The sequence below is a fragment of the Jaculus jaculus genome, chromosome 7, assembly GCF_020740685.1.
Source record: "Jaculus jaculus isolate mJacJac1 chromosome 7, mJacJac1.mat.Y.cur, whole genome shotgun sequence".
NCBI classification, from domain to species: domain Eukaryota; kingdom Metazoa; phylum Chordata; class Mammalia; order Rodentia; family Dipodidae; genus Jaculus; species Jaculus jaculus.
The window spans coordinates 128,576,534-128,598,496 of record NC_059108.1 but is presented as its reverse complement, the minus strand read 5'-3'; the positions used below and the strand labels follow the sequence as shown (position 1 = coordinate 128,598,496).

General features: G+C 41.3%; 1 protein-coding gene across 4 annotated transcripts in view; it reads right to left on the bottom strand.

Annotated features, from left to right (window-relative positions):
• Rps6ka5 (ribosomal protein S6 kinase A5) overlaps positions 1–21,963 on the bottom strand; it is a 165,121-nt gene that overhangs the window by 6,756 nt on the left and 136,402 nt on the right. For all 4 annotated transcript variants that reach the window (XM_045154318.1, XM_045154319.1, XM_045154320.1 and 1 more), the window contains 6 exons: positions 20,382–20,543; positions 18,656–18,781; positions 18,150–18,283; positions 17,401–17,494; positions 12,173–12,343; positions 6,250–6,441 (listed from right to left, as the gene is read on the bottom strand). In XM_045154318.1, the coding sequence (XP_045010253.1) occupies positions 6,250–6,441; positions 12,173–12,343; positions 17,401–17,494; positions 18,150–18,283; positions 18,656–18,781; positions 20,382–20,543 (879 nt within the window). The remainder of the gene's footprint in view (positions 1–6,249; positions 6,442–12,172; positions 12,344–17,400; positions 17,495–18,149; positions 18,284–18,655; positions 18,782–20,381; positions 20,544–21,963) is intronic.

The following is a 21,963-nucleotide window of genomic DNA, read 5'->3' as shown; positions in this document are numbered from 1 at the left end:
ATTAGAAAAAGCAAATGCAGCAAAATGTTAGATGTTCACAAAGTTATTTTCTTACATTCTCTGGTTTTGAAAAGTTCAAAATTAAAAATTGGGAACAAAGTAAAACAATAAGATGAAGAATAAAAACATTTGGAGAATGTTTTCAATGAAATCATGTGCCACTTGAAAGGTGTGTATAGACCCTATACTGGAGAGATGGCACAGTGGTTAAAGATGCTTGCTTGTAAACCCTGACCACCTGAGTTCAGTTCCCCAGTATCTACTTAAAGCCAGATACACAAAGTGGTGTGTGTGTCTGGAGTTCATTTACAGTGTTAAGAGGCCTGCATGTGCCCATTCTCTCCCTGTCTTCTTGAAAAAAAAATAAATAAATAAAATCTTTTTAAAGGTATGTATAGATCCTATCCTCCATTTCCAGAGACAGTATATTATGGATGTATTTGGATGGAAGGACTCTACCACCCCTAAGATTAATATGTTGACTGTATTTGGAGATAGGTCCTGTATAGAGGGAAGTAAGGCTAAATTAAGTTATGAAGGTAGGGTTCTTATCCAACAGGATTTGTGTCCTTAAAATAATGGACCATGGAGAGCTCTCCATTGATCATGCATTCTGGAAAGGCTGTATGAGCAAACAGTCAGCAGGTAGCCAGATACTATCCAAAGGGTCCTCACCAGACACAAATCCTGCCAACACTTGGATCTCAGACTTCCCACCCTCCAGATCTATAAGAAAATAAGTTTGTGTTCTTTAAGTCAACAGTCTGCAATGCCTTAAAAGTGAAGCACAAGCTGGGTGTGGTGGTGTACGCCTTTAATCCCAGAACTTGGGAGGCACAGGTAGGAGGATAGCCTCAAGTTCGAGGCTACCCTAAGACCATAGTGAATTCCAGGTCATCCTGGGCTAGAGTGAGACCCTATATTGGAAAAAAAAAAAGATAGCACAAGCAGACATGAGCTGTTAGACAGGGACTGCACACTCGCGGTGTGTACGCTATGTGAGCTGTTAGACATGGACCGTACACTCGCGGTGTGTACGCCATGTGAGCTGTTAGACAGGGACCGTACACTCACGGTGTGTACGCTATGTGAGCTGTTAGACAGGGACCGTACACTCGCGGTGTGTACGCTATGTGAGCTGTTAGACATAGACTGCACACTCGTGGTGTGTATGCTATGTGAGCTGTTAGACATAGACTGCACACTCGTGGTGTGTACGCTATGTGAGCTGTTAGACAGGGACCATACACTCGTGGTGTGTACGCTATGTGAGCTGTTAGACAGGGGCTGTACACTCGCGGTGTGTACGCTATGTGAGCTGTTAGACATAAGACTGTACACTCGCGGTGTGTACACTATGTGAGCTGTTAGACAGGGGCTGTACACTCGCGGTGTGTACACTATGTGAGCTGTTAGACATAGACTGCACACTCGTGGTGTGTACGCTATGTGAGCTGTTAGACACAGACTGCACACTCGTGGTGTGTACGCTATGTGAGCTGTTAGACATAGACTGCACACTCGTGGTATGTACGCTATGTGAGCTGTTAGACATAGACTGTACACTTGTGGTGTGTACGCTATGTGAGCTGTTAGACAGGGGCTGTACACTTGTGGTGTGTACGCTATGTGAGCTGTTAGACAGGGGCTGTACACTTGTGGTGTGTACGCTATGTGAGCTGTTAGTGTATATACCGCGAGTGTACAGCTTCTGTCTATCTGAGCTGTTAGACAGGGGTCGTACTTGAGGTGTGTATACTGCATGAGCTGTTACACAGGGGCTGTATACTTGCGATCTCTGCTGCTCAGGGACTGGATACTTGTGGTGTATACTGGGTTGTTATCAAAGCCAATAAAACTATATAATCCATTTTCTTGGAGTATTTGTTTCATCCAATGAGGATATTATACTTTATTTTCATTTTAAACTTTTCACATTAGCATTCATTAGATAGATGCAAGAGGACCATCCATTTCCAGTCTATCAGGGGACTCCAAGTAAATTTTGTACTTGCTATGGCATAAGCTAGATTTTGTAATTAGATGCCTGTGTATATTCATTTATATGGAAAGGTTCACAAAACATTTATTTCTTTTTTAAAAAATATTTTATTTATTTATTTGACAGAGATAGAGGGAGAGGGAGAGAGAGAATGGGCACACTAGGGCCTCCAGCCACTGCAAACAAACTCCAGACACCTGCACCCCCTTGTGCATCTGGCTATCTATCATGGGTCCTGGTGAATCAAATCTGGGTTCTTTGGCTTTGTAGGCAAATGCCTTAACTGCTAAGCAATCCCTCCACCCAAAACATTTTTTTTTCTTTTTGATAGTTCAATGCAGGTGCTAACTTTGCCTTTTTTTTTGTAATTATTCATCATATACCTCTAAAAGGCATGATTCTTAAAACCATAACCTACACCCTGGTTCTCACAGCTAAAAAGAAATTAGTACTCATTCTTGTAGCATTCATGATCTAACCCATGTTCAAATTTCCTTCATTGTGTTATATAAGGTGTGTATGCATTGTAATTATATCCCATCAATTACAGTTAGAATTAAATAACATTACATTACATTAGAATTAGAAATTAAATAAACAGTTTAGGATTGGAAAAATAGCTTAGCAGTTAGGGAACTCGCCTTTAAAACAACTTGGGTTTGATTCCCCAGTACCCACATAAAGCCAGATACACAAAGGGGTACATACAAGTGGAGTTCCTTTGCAGTACCCATTCTCTGTCTGTCTCTTTCTGTCTCTCTCTGCTTGAAAATAAATACATAAAATTAAAAAAAAATTTAAGGTAAGGTCTCACTGTAACCCAGGCTATGCTGGAATTCACTCTGTAGTCCCAGGTAGGCCTTGAACTCACTACAATCCTCCTGCTTCTGCCTCCTAAGTGCTGGTATTAAAGGCATACACCACCACACCCAGAAAAAAAACTTTTTGAAAGATGAATTTGCTTTAGTCAAGATTCAAGAAAGATGCAAACAATGAACTTTAAGTGTCTTTCAATCTCCAGGTGTTTAGGCTATTTTTAAATTTTGTTTTCTTATTGAAATACTGTAGCACAGGCTGGTCCGGTACTCACCTTATAGCCCAGGTTAGCCTAGAACTCATGGCAGGCCTCCTGCTTCAACCTCTTGAGTGCTGGGATTACAGACAGGAGTCACCAAACCCGGTCTCTATGGTTCTAAGTTTATTTTCTGAAGAAACTGGTGGTTTGTCCTCTGGCACTGCTCACAGTCAGGACACTGTGACTATCCTCTGTGGTACCACTACTGTACTTTTCCCCTTGTTTTCCTTTCAAATGTGACCATCAGGGGCTGGGTATATTGCTCAGTGGTTAAAGGTGCTTGTTTGCAAAGCTTGACAGACTGCGGAGAGGGGGATCCCAGTTTGATTCCCCAGTACCCATGTAAAGCCAAATGCACAAAGTGGTGCATGCACCTGGAGTGTGCAGCAACAATAGGCATGCCCAATCTTTCTCTCTCTGTTTTTTTTTTATCTCTTTCTCTGCTCATAAATAAATAAATAAAATATTTAAAAAACCCAAAATATGACCATCAGAACTAGAGGGCAGGGCTTCTTCTACCCACGCCTGTTTAGAAAGCTGTTTCCATGGATATAACCTACCGGAGGTGGAACACCTCTCTGCATATCTGAGATTAAAAAAAAAATCTTAAAGAGCTTGGTGGTGCCTAGACTTAATGTCTCTTTTTTACAACAGAAATAAAAATTAATACAAAAAGTAAAGATTATGTATTTTTAGAACTTTGCAACTAATGAAAATGTTACTGGTCTAAGTCCTTAAAACTCAAATCTACAGAAGTTAGTTTTTTTTTTTTTTTTTTTACTAAAGACCCTATTCCTAAATATGTAAACTTAGTTTGAAAGTGATAAATACTGATTTAAATTGCTCAGCTAATAGCCATATATGGCTGAAAAATAAAGAACCATCTTTCAGGGACAAGTGGCTAGCCACTGGGGAAAACACATGACACCAAAATAAACCCCAGATGGAGTACAGATTGAAGTATAAAAATAAAATAGAGTAATTGTAGAGGAAAATTTAGAATATTTTTATAATCCTGAGTTGAAGGTAGGGGTGGAATGACAATCTCTCATCAAAGTCATGTACCATGAAAGGAAAGACCAACATATCTTACTACATGTAAATTTAACAAAAACAAAAACACAGTTCTCTATTTAAACTCCTCAAAAAAATAAAATCAAAAAACATATTACTATAAACAAAGAGTAGGTCAAAAGCATATTAATTTTTTTGTTTTATGTTTATTTATTTATTTGAAAGTGACAGACAGAGAAAGAGGCAGAGAGAGAGAGAGAGAGAGACCGCGCGCAGGGGGCGGGGGGGGGGGAGAGAGAGGGAGAGAGAAAGGGAGAGAATGGGCATGTCAGGGCCTCCAGCCACTGCAAATGAACTCTAGACGCATGTGCCCCCTTGCGCATTTGGCTAACGTGGGTCCTGGGGAATCGAGCCTCAAACTGGGGTCCTTAGGCTTCACAGGCAAGCGCTTAACTGCTAAGCCATCTCTAAAGCCCAAAAGCATATTAAATTATTATAGCAAACAAAGGATTAAAATTCTTGTTAGAGATTTAATATTCATTAGGGGAAGAATCTCCCTGTAAGAAAATAGGCAATGTTCATAACAGCAACTCATGAACCAGATTTGAACACAAATGTTCAAATGCATGAAATATGTTCAGAATGCATATCATCATAGAAATGTATGCAAATCATGAGAACAGTGGGATATAATTTAAGATTAAAATTGATAACATCCAGGATACTCGCATACAGTTGGTAGGAACTTAACTTGGTAAATGCAGCAGGAAATCTAGGCATCTATGCTAAACTGAAGATGTGTACAGCCTTCTTTGAGGAATTCTAAAGAAACAGCAAGGTAAATACAACCATGTATATGAGAAATATATATTTGTGTAGCTTGTAACGAGTGAAAAATACCAATTTCTCACCAGAAAAGAAATGATTAAACTGGGTGTGGTGGCGCACGCCTTTAATCTCAGCACTTGGGAGGCAGAGGTAGGAGGACTGCCATGAGTTCAAGGTCACCCTGAGACTACATAGTGAATTCCAGGTCAGCCTGAACTAGAGTGAAACCCTACCTCAAAAAACAGAAAACAACAACAACAAAAGAAATGGTTAAACTTTGGAGACTTAACACTACATGTATAATATAACCCATTTGTTAAAGAATTTATGTATGGGCTGGAGAGATGGCTTAGCGGTTAAGCGCTTGCCTGTGAAGCCTAAGGACCCCGGTTCGAGGCTCGGTTCCCCAGGTCCCACGTTAGCCAGATGCACAAGGGGGTGCACGCGTCTGGAGTTCGTTTGCAGAGGCTGGAATCCCTGGTGCACCCATTCTCTCTCTCTCCCTCTATCTGTCTTTCTCTCTGTGTCTGTCGCTGTCAAATAAATAAATAAATAAATAATTTTAAAAAAGGAATTTATGTATGTATATATGTTGAGAAACATGCCTATCTATGCACATAGTCAAAAAACATGCCAAAAGACAGAAAACATGCATGGGGGGATGGTGGGAGGAAAAGGGAAGCTGGTGCAATATCATCTCTGAATGGTAAGACTAATTAGTTTTTAGATTGTTCCTTACATCTTTCTGCATTGTCTGAAAGTCTCTTCATGCATTACAAATTATATGCAGAAGAAGTAAATCTATTTTGAGGCAAAAAAATATGTACAGATTTTTCCAGCTTCTCATTCAGTTGCTGATCACGCACATTGCAGCAGACACATTTTGTGAGAAGTATGCTCCCCATGGTTACTATAAATTACTGTAAATATTTCCAGTTTTATCTATTAATTTGTCAATTTATCCTAAATGATGCTATTTAATAATATTTTAGCCTGAAATTTCACAGGCTAGTTTGAGTGTTTTTGTTAGTCTCTGTTTTCACATTATACACAACACAGTATGGCTTATGGTTCTTTTAAAATAACACCACAGAGCTCTCAATTCACATGACACACAGGTAGCTTAAATCTTTCAAAATAACCATATTCTACAGTTTGTCAGCTATACACTTTAAGAAATGGAAATTTTCTTCAGCAGGGCCTTTACTGGTTGTACTGGAACGAAGGCAGCTCCAGCCCGTCTCATAAATTTAAGAAATAGCAGTTGCAGACAAGCCCCAAGGCTACCAAAGAACGAACCAGGCTTAACGGGTTGTCACGACAAACTCACCAAGATGACTCCCAAGCTCCACAAGTCACAGGACTCATCATAGCCATTATGGTTCAAGAGCTCTGGAGCTGCATAATGAAGGGTGAAGCACGGGGTCTTCAGGGGCTGATTGTCGGGGGGCTTGAGGCGTGCAAATCCAAAGTCAATTACTTTAATTTCCAAGTTGTCATTTTCGTCAGTGAACAATAAATTCTGTAAGACAATTCTCCAGTTAGTTTCTCACTGAAATGTCAGGAGGTCTGCTGTCTTATCTATGGAACATCTCCTATGTATATGTTGATAATAGATTCACTCACAGAGAGAATCTCATGGCATGGTGGGGGGATTGAAGTCAATGCATGGTCGTTCTCCTCTTCATACAGGTTTGCGTCATTTTGGTTTTGGTTTTACATTGCCCTGTGGAACATTTTTGGACTATACTCTGCTTCTTCTGAAGCCAGACCACCTTTTTCTCTGCCCGAGTTTGTCTTCCATTTCTAAAACCAACCTACTGTCCATCCTTGCTCCCATCCACCGACTCATTTACAGATGTCACCCCAACCATCCCACCAAACTGAAGTTACAGCGCCCCGTATTTTCTCCCATAGTCTCCTTTCTGGCAATTATCACCTCTGTACTTCTAGGTGAATGCCCTGGTCTCTATCGGACCCTATTTAAGCGAGCACAGGGACGGTGTGTCCACTTCATTATGACCTTGTCCCCGGGGCCCGGCATGGTAAGTACAGGCATTAGTCCTTTCAGTGCTTCCACTTACTGCGCTTTGCAGGTGACACATTTTTTACAAATTGAGGGTTTGTGGCAACTTTGTGCCAAGCAAGGCTGTCACCACCACTTTCCCAACAAGATATGCTCATCTTATATTTCAGTAAGAAAAAAAAAATCTCTAGATAGAAGGGCTTTTGATGTCTATTACTTCTGTGCGGTAATCTGTGGTCAACTATCTCTGACGGTGTTTCTATCATTGCTTGAGCACCATGAACTAACTGCACCCAGGAAGTGGTGAGTTTGAAAGCGGATGTACTGACAGCATCGCTGAATAGCTGGCCCTTACCTCTCCCACTCTCCTCAGGTCAATCTAATCCCAGAAACAATACTGAAACTGTGCCAATTTACAGCTCGAGAAAGTCCTATAAGTGGTTAAGTAAAAAGACGAATTACATGTCTCCCACTTTAAATGAAATGAAGTTTAGTGAGGAAGGTGGCTGGAAGCCAGTTAAGGTGGCCAAAAGCAAGCAAGGCTTCTTGGGTCAGCTAGCTAAGTTATGACTGCAAATGAAAAGTTCTTGAAGGAAACTGGAAGTCACTCCTCTAGTGACTACACAAATGACAGAAAAGCAAAAAGGCCTTCTTGCTCACACAGTGCAAGCTTGGATAGCAGATCAGATCACCACAAGATTCCCAATGCCCAAGCTAACCCAGAGCAAGGCCCTGAACTCACTTCAATTCTGTGAGCCTGAGAGAAGCTAGGAAGTTGCAAAAGAGATGTCTGAAGCCAGAGAGCAGACTGGTTGATGAGTTTTGAGGAAATAAAGCCATTTCTGTCAGAAGAAAATGCAAGGTGGAGCAGCAGGTCCCGGTGTGGAAGGTGCAGCAAATTACTGAGAAGATGCAGCCGGGCTCGCTGCCAGTGAAGACAACCAGGCTTCTTCCACTGGAAGAGGGCGTCCCAGCTAGGGAGAAGCCAACCCCTGGCTCCAGAGATGCAGAGGACAGGCTGACTCTTGCTGGGGCCAACGTGGCTGGTGACTTTAAGTGGAAGCCGATGCTCACTGCGGCATACTGATCCTCGTGCTAGGGCAAGGTCTGGACTTACGCTGATGCCTGCCAAGTGGCCAGTGCACTGGAGGCTAACACTGGGGGTGGCTGTAGCAGTCAGTAAAATAAGACAGCAATGAAACTGGCTGTTGGAGGAACACTTTCTCTGGAGCCTGTGATGCCAGTGATGGGGTGCACCACAGCAGAACTGCTTCTAGGACTGGCGCCTCCCGCCTCACACCGTGCACTGCTCTGTCAGCTGAGGTTCTGTGATGATCTAACCCTGGTGTCGTCACTGCACTAGTGGTCACGGGAGTGGGCGCCATCTCAGGAAACCACTCTCTTCCTCCAGCAGCAAGGTCTGATCATGAAACTGGGGGACCTCAGGGCTTATTTCTAATTCTAGCTCTTCTGCGATTCCCACTACATCTACAGTTACTTCCTCCACTGAAGACTTGAGTCCCTCAAGGCCATCCAGGAGAGTAAGCTTTTTCCAAACTCCTGTTAGTTAATTTTTTTTTATCCTCTAGATCACAATTAATGTCTGGTGAATCATTTTCAGAAGGTTTCTATTGATTTTGCCCAGAAGAATCACTGCCTGTGAAGAGCATGACTGCAGGATATATGTTAAGTATTACTTGTTTTGGCAAAAATATTTCTGCAGTGTAATGCTGATGTCTCATTATTGTTTTATTAATAGACTGTACTAGATATTATATATAAGTTTATGATTTTATTCATCAAATACTTCAGCAGTACTAACAATGACACTAAAGCAAATCAGAATTTATTGGTTTCCTAGTGCAGGTATGAAAACACTAACCTCACTGCACACCCATCACTGCTCTTAGGCACCCAGATGCTCAGCAACAGTATTTTGAAAGAAAATTTTGCTGTTGGTCCTAACAGTGACCCTCAAATGTTCAATAAACCATGTTGGAAACAGACCTGCTGTCGCCCAGGCTGTGTTCCACTTACAGAGCCCAAGCAAGCATACTTTGCATTCTCAGGGTCTATACTTTTGGAATGATTGCAAAGAGGTGGAGGAAAGAAAAGCAAAAAAGTTCATTGAAAAGTTTTGTTGAATTTTTCTGTCACCCAATGCTCAGTATCACTTGTTGATCATTGAAGCTGGGGTTCGCAGACGTCTGCTTGGGAGACGTGCCTTTCCGCAGTAACGCCCAAGGCTCTGCAGGACTCAGCAGGGTGCTGCACCAGCAGGAAGAAGCACATCTGGCCCTTGAATTCACGGGGCCTGCTAAGTCCCTCGAAATGACTTAAATTTATTCCACTAACGCTGACGAAGGACTTCCTTGATCTTAATACTGGGAAGAAATGAGGGATCCAGTTTTCCTATTCCTGAACATGTAAAATGAAGCACTTGGCTCACTTCCTACCTCCTGTCCCAAGTCCCACAATGAAAGAGATGGTTCCACATGGGTGTGGTCTACATGGGTCAGGAATGGGAGGAAACGGCCAGCCAATCCCCCTTTTCCTCATTTCAAATTCTGCCTGCAGGTACCTTCATATATAGGACTTTTCTTAATCTTTCAAGAGGATGGGTCAATGTACAGGACACAGAGCAGCCTACTAAGAATGTCATCCAGCTTGTAAATGTATCAGATTCTCACATAGACCTGAAGAATCTTGCCTATGCCAAAAAAAAAGCACCATATAACCATCTCTACTGAAACACATACAATCACATCTTAACATGATACATGGGAAAGGAATTAAATTTTTTTTAAATGTTTTATTTATTTGAGAGCGACAGACACAGAGAGAAAGACAGATAGAGGGAGAGAGACAGAATGGGCGCGCCAGGGCTTCCAGCCTCTGCAAACGAACTCCAGACGCATGCGCCCCCTTGTGCATCTGGCTAACGTGGGACCTGGGGAACCAAGCCTCGAACCGGGATCCTTAGGCTTCACAGGCAAGCGCTTAACTGCTAAGCCATCTCTCCAGCCCGGAATTAAATTTTTAATTTGAAAATAATATACTCTACCATTTAAGTGTCAAAGTAGAAGTTATGATTATGGAAATGTTAGTTCAAAGGTACATTTCCATTTTTCCAAGGCTTAATTTGATTGAGGAACCTAATTGTGGCGGAGAATATAACTGTGTGCTTTGTTTCAGGCTATGTAAGTATCTTCTTATCAGGAAAGCACGAAGACAAATTTAAGTTCTGCTGCAGAGGACAGTTGCCTTATTTGAGACTCATGACATGACAGATGGCCAGTTATCAAAGAATAAAACATGTGAAAATGAATTCTATGCAGTCATGGAACAGAGCTTTTCCATTAAAAAACTACATGCTTGTTCCCTGTCTATCAAGAAAACATTTAAGTGGTGTGCTTTCACATTTAAAAATAGACAGCTAATCTCCGAGGCACAGAGCACCATATTTCCAGTGGGCGTTATGTAGGAGAGTGAGAACTATGATGAAGGAAGTAGAGGGGGAGCGATCATAGTTGCAAGTTCATAAAACACAACTCACTTTTGATTAATTACTAGCAATGTGAATAACAGGAATAGAAAGTGCACCGTTAGGAGTTTAAAACCTTTAAAGGAATAAATCAATTACGACCATCCTTCTACATCTGTAAGTACCAAAACCACGGGTTCAACCAACCATAAATTGAAAAGTTAAAAAAAATGGCAGCTATACTAAACATGTCAAGAGAGCTTTATCTCATCATTATTCCCTAAAATATACAGTATAGCAACTATTTACATAGCATTTACATTGCATTAGATATGATAAATAATCCATAGAAGATTCAAAGTGCACAGGAGGATACGTGCAGGTACAAGCAACATACAATTTTATGTAAGGGACCTGAGCATTTCTCATTCCTGGATTTTGGCATTTGTGGAGAGTCCAGGGCCTAATGCTCCACAGACACTAAGAATGAGTCTATGTCAGAATGCACAGCTTCCCAATTTTCAAATATCCTCTTCCTTTAGTAATTCAAGATCCTTAAGTAAAAGGCAAAAAGAGTGCTTTTACAGAAATATTCTCTTGTTGTTTAACAAAAAGAAACATCAAATATATTTGAAAATATACTATAATAATATGGTAACTAAAAATAACAGGCTGTTTTAGAGGATGATTCAGTGTTATCTTATAAATTACTGGGTTGTGTTTTCAATTTTCATTATTATTTTGTTCATTTTCAAAAGGGAGGAATTTTTATATTACAAATGGGTCATTCTGAGTTCATATCTTCTTTATTAATCTTCTGAAAGACGACATATACAAAAGGCGGTTGCTGCTACCTTGCTGTATAGTTCTATAAATATTATAGTGCATGAGCATGGAAAAACACATATCAACATGGCAAAACTTATTAAACCAAGATAATACTTAATAGAATCCTATACATTATGCTGGGGCTACAAATGTGAAAAGATTTCACAATATATCATTAAAGAAAAGCAACACTTTGTCTAGGTGTGGTGGCACATGCCTTTAACCCCAGCATTCAAGAGGCAAAGATAGTTGGATCATGATGAGCTCAAGGCCGGCAGAGGAAGTTTCAGGTCAGTCTGGGCTAGAGTGAGACCCTGCTTCAAAAAAAAAACCCCAAAATGAAACCTCTCAGCCAGGTGTGGTGGTTCACGTCTATAAACCTAGTACTAGGGAGGCAGAAATAGAAGTCTCCCAGAAGCTTGCTAAATGGGATGGTGAACAATGAATCTTGTCTCAAAAAGAGAATGAAGACCCTTAAGGACCAAGCTGAAATATGTCTTCTGACATTCACGTGTGCATGGCATGCACACGCCTGCACACACACACGAGCATGCACACACGCAGGCGTGTGCACACCCCCTTCCACAAACAGAATACAAGAAACTCTCTAAGATGGAATACATATAGAAGGAACGTTATTTCTTGCTATAAATTTTTCCATTGTTATTTTTAGCATACAACTGTTTCATGAAGTATTTTTTCCATAAAAGGCTCTCACACTTACAAATATAACCTTAAGATGATCAGCTGACAAAAGGAAAAACAGAACAAACTTACTTTAGACTGACACAGAGAAGAGAAGGAGGGAAAAGAGCCTAAGCCTCGTTCTCTAGTACCTACTTACTGGCCTGGAGAAAGAAAAAATACACAAGTAACCCCTCTAAAGCCTCAGAACTGCTCAGGGGAGTGCCTTACCTCGGGTTTCAGATCTCTATGCACCACTCCAACGTCATGCATGTGGCTCACAGCTGAAACAAGCTTCCGCATGATGTAGCTGGCTTCCGCCTCACTGAAGTGCTGCTTCTTCTTGATGCGCTCGAACAGCTCTCCCCCATTCAGAAGTTCCATCACCAGAAACGTATGAAGCTAGAAAGAAAAAAAGAATAATGTAGGGGCCTTAGTGAGAAGGAGTAGACATCTATTACTGTATAAAACATTTATGGACCATTATCTATCGTCAGTAAATTTAAATACTCCCTCCTTAAAACAACCAATGGCAGCCTCTGCATTTCAGAGGACAGAGCTGAAGAATAATATGACTTTTTAGAACTCTATTTTGTTCCAAAGTACTACACCCAAATCTTCATGTATCCTTTCCTTGACTTTCTATCACTTTAATTCCATTCTCAGTCCTCAGTCTTAAGCTTAACCATTTTTTAAATATATTTAAAAAAATTTTTATTTATTTATTTGAGTGAGACAGACACAGAGAGAAAGACAGAGGAAGAGAGAGAGAATGGGCACGCCAGGGCTTCCAGCCTCTGCAAACGAACTCCAGACGCGTGCGCCCCTTTGTGCATCTGGCTAATGTGGGACCTGGGGAACCGAGCCTCGAACTGGGGTCCTTAGGCTTCACAGGCAAGCGCTTAACCGCTAAGCCATCTCTCCAGCCCAAGCTTAACCATTTTTAAGAGTAACTCACATGGACAAAAATCTGGTTATCTATGGTATGTAGTCTATGAGACTTCTAACTAGGTATGGGCAATTGCCCACATAAGTATGGTATACCCATGTAATGAAAAATTTATCATTTCTAAGTGTGTTTGTATGGTGTGTATGTGGAGGCCAGAAGCAGATATCACATGTCTTCCTCTATTGCTGCCCCACCTTATTTTCATGAGAAAAGGTCTCTCACTGAATCCAAAGCTCATAGCTTCCGTTAGATAAGCCAGCAAGCTCTGGGGAGATTCCTCTGTCTTACCTCAAGTGCTGGAAGTACAAGCGTCTGCCACCACACTTGGCATTTTACATGGGTGTTTGGGGATCCAAACTCAGGTCTTCATCCTGGCACAGCAAGTGCTTTATCCACTGAGCCATCTCCACAGCCCCAAATTTATCTCTTAAGAAAGGAACTGCTAGCCGGGTGTGGTGGCGCATGCCTTTAATCCCAGCACTCAGGAGGCAGAGGTAGAAGGATTGCCGTGAGTTCGAGGCCACCCTGAGACTCCTTAGTGAATTCCAGGTCAGCCTGGGCTCGAGTGAGAGACCCTACCTCAAAAAAACAAAAAACAAAAAAAAAAAAAAAGAAAGGAACTGCTTAATAATCTTTAAAAAAATTATTGACAACTTCTACATTTACAGACAATATCCCATGTTAATTCCCTCCCTGCCTCATCTTCCCTTCGCAACTCCACTCTCCATCATATCTCCTCCTCCTCTCAATTAGTCTCTCTTTTATTTTGATATCTTTTCCTCATATTATGAGAGTCTTGTGTAGGTAGTGCCAGGCACTGTGAGGTCATGGATATCCATGCCATTTTATGTCTGGAAGAGTGAACTATAAGCAGTCCTACACTTCCTTTGGCTCTTACATTCTTTCTGCCAACTCTTCTGCAATGGAGCCTGCTGCTTAATAATCTTGGGCTCAATAGATTAATTCCTGGGTTTCTATTAGTATTCATTGTGAATATCCATACTCACTATGTATGCTATTTTATTTTATTTTATTTTTTTAAAGTTTTTTGGTTCATTTTTTATTTATTTATTTGATAGCGACAGACATAGAGAGAAAGACACATAGAGGGAAAGAGAGAGAATGGGCGCGCCAGGGCTTCCAGCCTCTGCAAACGAACTCCAGACGCGTGCGCCCCCTTGTGCATCTGGCTAACGTGGGACCTGGGGAACCGAGCCTCGAACCGGGGTCCTTAGGCTTCACAGGCAAGCGCTTAACCGCTAAGCCATCTCTCCAGCCCTGTGTGCTATTTTAAAATTGCTTTTGATCCCAGTGGCATTATATTAACTAAAATACTTTGTAAGTTACATATTTACTATTTTTGTCATTTACCTCTATACATAAGAGCTATTAAAAGATATCTTGAGGAAGTAAAACTGCTTCTATGAATTGTAGGATCCTTATCAACAAACTGTTGACAACAATAACAAAAAACTATGTGTTCATGTGACTAATGTGAATATTAAATTCCGCTGTCAACTTGATCAGATTAGGAGTCAAGTAAGAGCCATGCCTCTTGGCTGGCTCTGTGAGGACTTTTCCAGGAAGTGCTGATGGGAGGTGGAAGTCCTTCTCCCAGAGTGGCCAGCCCTTCCAGCAGTGGACTGTATATATAACGAAGCTCCAAGAGAGCACAGAGCTTCTTGCCCGGCTGCCTATGCTTCTTGCTGGTGAGTTCATCTACCCTGCTGCTATCATCCTTCATAGACATCAGAGCCCTGCTCTGCTAGCTTTCCACAGTGGACTGAAGACCAGCAGCTCTCCAGGAATCCTCCAGGTCTTCAGTGTCAGACTGGGACTGCTGAGGCATTTTGCCTGGTGGACTAAGCAGCTATCAGGTTCGGAGACTCTCCATCCTGCAGACAGATATTATTGTACTGCCCAGCTCCTATCTGTAAGCCAATCTAATAAATCCCTTTATAAAACATACTCATTCTATAGGTTTTGTTCCTCTAGAGAACCCTGACTTATATACTCAAATAATGACCCTCCAAGGTTGGCCATGTTCTAATCCCCAAAACCTGTGTTTTTTTTTTTTTTTAAATCTTATTATTTATTTGACAGAGAAAGAGGGAGAGAGAGGGAGAGAATGGGCACATCAGGGCCTCCAGCCACTGCAAACAAACTCCAGACACATGCGCCCTCTTGTGCTTCTGGCTAACATATGTCCTGGGGAATCGAACGTGGGTCTTAACTGCTAAGCCATCCCACCAGCCCTGTTTTTACTTTTTAAACCATAATTAGCCTAAAGAACTGTGAAACCATGATTAAGTTAATGATACCGAGATGGGACAATTACCCTGAATTATTCACCAGGGTATTTGGTAGAGATAGGGCTAGGTAAGCAAGAATTCAGAATATTGTATAGAAGAAGCCCAAGCTATTTTGTACCTTACAGTTTCCAGAAGGAACCAGCTCTGCCTACTCCTTGACTGTAAGTCAGTAGGATTGATTCTGGAGAGCTGATCTCCACTTATTATTCAAGATAACAAAAGTGTGATGTTTGTGGCAATTTGTCCCCGAAGCAATAGGAAATGTGTAGCTTATAAAGCACAGGTCATGGTACACAAAAGGAGCTGCACTATTACAGAATTGAAGGCTGAAGATCCACCCTCAATTCATGCCACCCACTTCTGGAAACCATGATTGTGTAGATGTAGAGATTAGCTCTGCAACTGTCTCACTATCATGGGAAACACCAAATATTCATTTGAACAGCTGCATATTAGAATGATAATTTATACTACGATGTATAAGACTGCATCAAGAGACAATGTACATCCTTGTAACTCTTGAATATAAAATTAGCAAATAATAAACTTGAAACATAAATTAAATAAAAAATTAAGGATGCTGTTCCTGAGCTCTGACATCAGTTAGAAACTCAAGGGATCAAATATCTATCTCATTTGGCTCAGCTGGGCTGCAGCTAGGGGCAGAGATGCAAAACAGCAGATGTCTAGATGGGCAGAGATGCAAAACAACAGATGTCTAGATGTCTAGACCCTGTCTACTCTCGACTTGAGCAGCTCTTACAGACTGAGGACTCCACTGCTTCCACGAGAGCCTGAGAAGTTAAGTGAGGTGGGAGCAGCGCAGGGGCAGAGAGAGGGCTCTCCCTGAGTTCTTGCTCCAAAGATGTTCCTTTTCCGACTATGAGGACCATGAGCAAGTGGAAGTGGATGCCAGTTTTGGGTGCTCATCTCTGACAAATACTCACACTGTGTTTCTGTCTCCCCTAAGGTAGAAAAGTAATTTTAAGTTTGTTCAGCTCTAATCCCAGCCTCAACAATAATAAACGGTGCAACTCTCTTACTCAACTCCTGAGAGTTTTTGTTTTCTAACATCACAGAGTTAAGGGAAGGACTAAGATGATACACATAGAGCCTGGTATAGTGCCTGGACCATGTAATGAATGTGATGTGGTTATAAATGGCAGAAGCCATTTATTCATGATATGATGCCCGTTGCTGCCTGATGCTATCACGTCAGATGCAATGAGAAGAGTCTGGAACTGGAGGCCAGGTTCCCTCTGCTAGAATTTCACTGACTTATGTGATCCAGTACAAGGCTCATGACCCTTAGCAATCTCAGTTTCTTTGCTGTTAAAATTAGTGAGAAACACATTCAGGATGGGCTTTAGCTTTTGTGAATGTTCCAAGCAGGTCTGTGTCACTTAACCAATGTCAAAGGAGAAGCTTCAGACAAAGGAGGTGGTGGTAGGAAGGGAATGGAAGGCCAGCTAAACAAGACTTAAGAGTCACTTCTGTGTGGGCTTCTTGATGGAAAGTAGGACTTGGTAAGCAGGGCATGGTGGCATGTCTTTAATCCTAGCACTTGGGAGGCTGAGGTAACAGGATCACTGGGAGTTTGAAGCCAGCCTGAGACTACATAGAGAATTCCAGGTCAGTCTGGACTAGAGCCCGACTCTACCTTAAAAAAACAAACAACAACATAAAAAGAGTAGAGGAGGGAGGGCATAGAGAAACCTGTCCAGGAGGCAGAGCAGACTCTGTCACCACCTGGAACACGAAGGGAGTATCCTGCCTCTCTGCTTCCTGTTTGTCCTTTAGCTTGTAGAAACTGGGTCTAATGAAGACTATACTGGACTCTGCAAGTGGAAAGAACACTGAAGGCTCAAAAATCACCCAGTGCTGAGAGGTATGCAGCCATCAGGCCACGGTGGACAGCTGCACTGGCAAGAAACACACTGTGGCCTCACCATGCTGCTGAGCTCTTGCCCCTGACTCCTTTCACGTCTACATGGCAGGAACCAAGTAAGGAAAGGCTAAGTCAAAGGATGAGTTGAACTGGAAGTGGGAGAGAGGACATGCGGGTAGCTCCTCTGCCCTTTCTAGTGGCTGGGTGATGTTTCATAGCCCTGACCCTGACCCAGTAGCAGTAAGCTGGTGAAATAGAACCTATACGTGAATTGGTTCATGTGAGGAAAAAAACAAAACATGTAGAATACCTGATCATGAAAAACCTCATGCAACTTCACAATATTGGGATGTCCTTCACAGAGTTTCAGAGCCGTTATTTCTTTCTGAGTATTTGCTTCCATCCTGAAAAATAAAATAGTTAACATCTACGTGTCCCTTCTAGTAAGTCTTTGCATCAATATTGCTCTGGTTGTAATTTTTGTTTTTATTTACAGTGCTTTCTGAATATACATGTCAGAGTATCAGAAGAAACTTTCTACAAAAGTATAACTCATACCACCCACCAAAAAAGCAAGACATTTTGGGGGACAGAAAATTATTCTGAGTCAGAAAAGAGCTAGTCATACAAAGAAATGGATGTTGTCTTTGCTTGACAGTTTGGCAATGAGAATATGCAACCATGAATGTAACAATCAGTTACCAAATTAACTTGGTGGCTCTGCTCTCAAAGCTACTAGTAGCTTGCTAACTAATTTCAAACAAGTATTTCCACATATTAAGCTAATGGCAATCGCTGAGCAAGCGTGATTAAATATATTATTACCTTGAGAAAAGTTTCCTGTGATAATTTCAAAAATTTATCATATTGTGGCTTATGTCTAGAATGGATTACTTCATCATAAAATATTAGAGCCAGAAGTATCATGGACCAGCTAACACCAGCCTATGTGTAAAAAGCCTTATTATATAGTATTGATGCCCTTTTCCACAAAATCCCAATTTATAGACTTCCCTAAGTGGGACAGATACATAAGAAAGAATGCCAGAAAAGGCCTACCTTTTGCTGATTATTTTGACTGCAAAGGCTTGGTTACTTTTTTTGTGTATGCACTTTCGACAAATTGAGAAACTTCCTTCTCCTAACGGCTTGTCCTTCAGGTCTAGGTCATAGTGCTGATAGAATGGCGAGTCCTGAAGAAACCAACATCGCTTAACTTAAAGAAAGGTTAACATTACCCAAAGGACAGGTAAAACTGTAGTTAGTGTGAAATTAATATTGATAAATATGAAAGTGATGTATTTAATCATGCAAAGTTTATCTTAGTTAAGCTCATTTCTATTTTCATCTGTATAGTGATTTAAGATTTATCTTCTGTCATGGTAAAAAGGAGCTCACTCAAGTTGACATTAATAATTCTCTAGGGAAAATTTTGTTATTTTCAGTTATTCATTTTCTAACATTGCACTTACGATCAATCTATTAAATTTACTGGACTCAAGAACATTAAGAAGCGCTGACATTTAAACATTCACGCAAGCCACAAACATATCACAGTTGTATACCTTCATCATCGCACTCCTGGCAACATTCGTTACGCCAGGACGTTCAACTCCCATGTGAAACTGCAGAGGATCTATGACAGCTGCATTACGCTTGAAGAGGATAGAAGGAGCAACAAAGGAATAACCCTTAAAGAAAGAAGAAAAGGAAAATAATGAAGAATTATACGTTTGCAGTTTGGCACAGACTAGACTGTAATGACTCTTTCATAGAAAAACATTTAAATATTTGTTGAAGCGAATGTACTTTTATTTGCAATCCAAGAGGCAGGGTTATCTCAATTCAGTAGAAACATGCTTTTCAGAAGGAGAGGATGCCATCTTCTGGTAGAATCAAGTCAGTTCAAAAATGAAGGTAGAAAGAGTCCTTCCCCATTCCACTCCTCAAATCTGACTCAAGTTAGTAATTCTCTTTTATTTGCTGACGCTTGCTTATAAACTCAACTAACCTCTCAAAGGAGATACAGTTAGCATATGGAAGTTCAAGTGCTACTGTATTTCAAACTAGAAAAATGATGTTTCTTTAAAATGATTTCTAATTTAGTCATTATTTCACTTGAGTTTTGGAAGGTAACAAGTCAAATGGCAGAATAATGTGGTCAGCCAGAAGTGACACAATGATGGTGACTACTGCTCAAGGCTGGACACTCACTATTCAGCAGGGCCAGCCCGGTTCATGGCCAGGGCTCCCACAGAGGCATGGAAGGAACAAGAGACACACAGGATGAGATGAAAACACACACAGGCACATTTTTTGGCCATCAGAGAAGTCCAGCTGTGACTCTTATAGGAAGAATATTTTCTCAGTTTCTGATAAAGAATTTGTTCTAGATATGAGGCCCTCTGTTTAATTTTTTAAGCTAGCCTATGAAATAATAGGTTTCACGATGACATTTCCATACACATACACCATTGTACTCAGCTCACACTAGCCCTTCATCCCCACCGCTCTCCCTTAGTCTTCTTCCCCTTCCCACCTGTCCTCTTGCTCCCCACAAAGAGCCCCCATATATAAAACTCTAGGTCTTTAAGAGTTCAAGATCAGTTACAATTATTCCCAGAAGACAAAGAATCAGAATATACTGAGAACCAAAGAGTACTGTATATGATAAAGGAAAATAAAAAACCCTTCTAATTTCTATACAAGTCTCAACAAAAACCAATTTTCAGGTGTAGGGTGCTGAGAATCCAGACTCCGATCTTCATGTTTGCACAGTGTGGTGGTGTGATTCAAGTGTCCCCCATAAACTCAGGTGTTCTGAATGCTAGGTTCCCAGCTGATGGAGATTTGGGAATTAACGCCTCCTGGAGGGAGTGTATTGTTGGGGATGGGCTTATGGGTGTTATAGCCAGTGTTCCCTTGCCAGTGTTTTGCACACTCTCCTGTTCCTGTTGTCCACCTGATGTTGTCCAGGAGGTAATGTCCACCCTTTGCTCATGCCATCGTTTTCCCCTGCCAGCGTGGAGCTTCCCCTTGAGCCTATAAAGCCAAAATAAACCTCTTTTTCCCAGAAGCTTCTCTTGGCTGGGTGATTTCTACCAGCAATGCGAACCTGACTGCAGCTCACAGTCTGCACACTGGCTGAGCCGTCTCTTCAGGCCCTTAGTAGTTAATTTCGAAGAGATGAGAGAACCTCACTTCTAAGGCAGCACAAAACTTCAATGGGTGGCATCACTCTTTTCTTCTAAACCACGTCTAGGCAGGGAACACATGCACACTAAAGATTACCTGAAACAACTTCTCTGAGCTCTGGGGCAAGGCTGCAGGAGAATAAGTGGGGTCCATTTCCGTGAACTCGTCAGCAAAGTTACTCACGTCTAGGTCATCTCGGATGACGGGTTTAAGTGGGGCGGGCACTTTTTTGGCAGCTAAGTCATCCCAGTTTATTTTCTAAAGCAGAGAAAGAAGATGAGACAAAGTGGAAATCAACAGAGCCAAAGCTTCTTTCTATGAAGGACAAACACGGATTAGCATTTTAATTCATATGAAGAGAGGCTAAAGCTAAGAGTGCTCATTTCAAGTTAATGTATACAAATGCCATTTTTCCAAGAAGGAGCTTGTGTCCAGACCACAGCTTACATCCCCAGCCCAGGCTCTATCTGAAAGCGAGCCTACTGCTTTCCCTCATCAGGAGTCTCACAGTGTCCTCTGGGGGGCACCAAGGCACCCTGGTTCACCCTGTGAGCTACCAGAAAAAATAAATTTTGTCCTAAGCTTTGGAGAAAGGAGTTGAGCTAAAAAGAAAACAAACAAAAGAACCACGTCCCCACCCATTCTTGTAAACAAAATATTGTAATAAAGAACTTCAACCTAGTCTACAGGTCTGATATTAACTGTGAAGGACAACTGTTTGCTAGAGACAGTCTCACTGAGCACGCCCCTATGCTTCTCTTCTGGCTCACCTGGAGAGATTAGAGTGTAAATGTGCCAGGAAGCAAGGACTGGCTTTTATCTAACTTTTAAATGACATGATTATAGGGATATAATCACCCTTTCTCATTCAACTTCATTTGAACACCTGACATATAGCCTTGTACCTCCTCCAAGGGTTGATGTTAATTAACCTCCTTTCTACCTGGGTAACAGACATGCTTTCCATTATTCAAATCCAACTTTCAGATCTGCTAGTTCCATTCTTTCTGTCATTTCAAACATCCTCAGATAAAATTGAACTGAATTTTATAGATCTCCTATTACCATATATTTTCAAATATAAGTTGCCCTCACTAAAAAGTAAGGTATAGCATTATTCCACATACCATTAAGAAAAAAAGCATTATAAATTAGAATAGTAATAAAGTGATGTCCATTCTAAGATGCATACTGATGGGAAAGTATGAAAACTTGCTTCTTGGGTGATAAAATTCAGCAAATTTAGTAAACCACCATAAAATATTCTATGTCTCTTGTGAAGGCAACAGAAATAAAATCATTAAATTGTAGATCTTGGGGCTGGAGAGATGGTTTAGGAGTTGAGGTGCTTGCCAGCAAAACCAAAGGACCCAGGTTCAATTCCCCAGTACCCACATAAGGCACAGGGTAGCTCATGCCTCTGGAGTTTGCAGTGGCCAGAGGCCTTGGTGTGCCCATTCTCTGAATCTACTTCTCTCTCTCTCTCCTTATCTCAAATAAATAAATAAGTAATAAAATTACAGATTTCCAAGTCTTTCAGTTACAATGGGTTTTAGAGATCAATTATTTCACCAGGCATGGTGGCACACACCTTTAATCCCAGCACTCAGGGGGCACAGGTAGGAGGATTGCCTTGAGTTCAAGGCCAGCCTGGGCCCACAGAGTGAGTGCCAGCTGA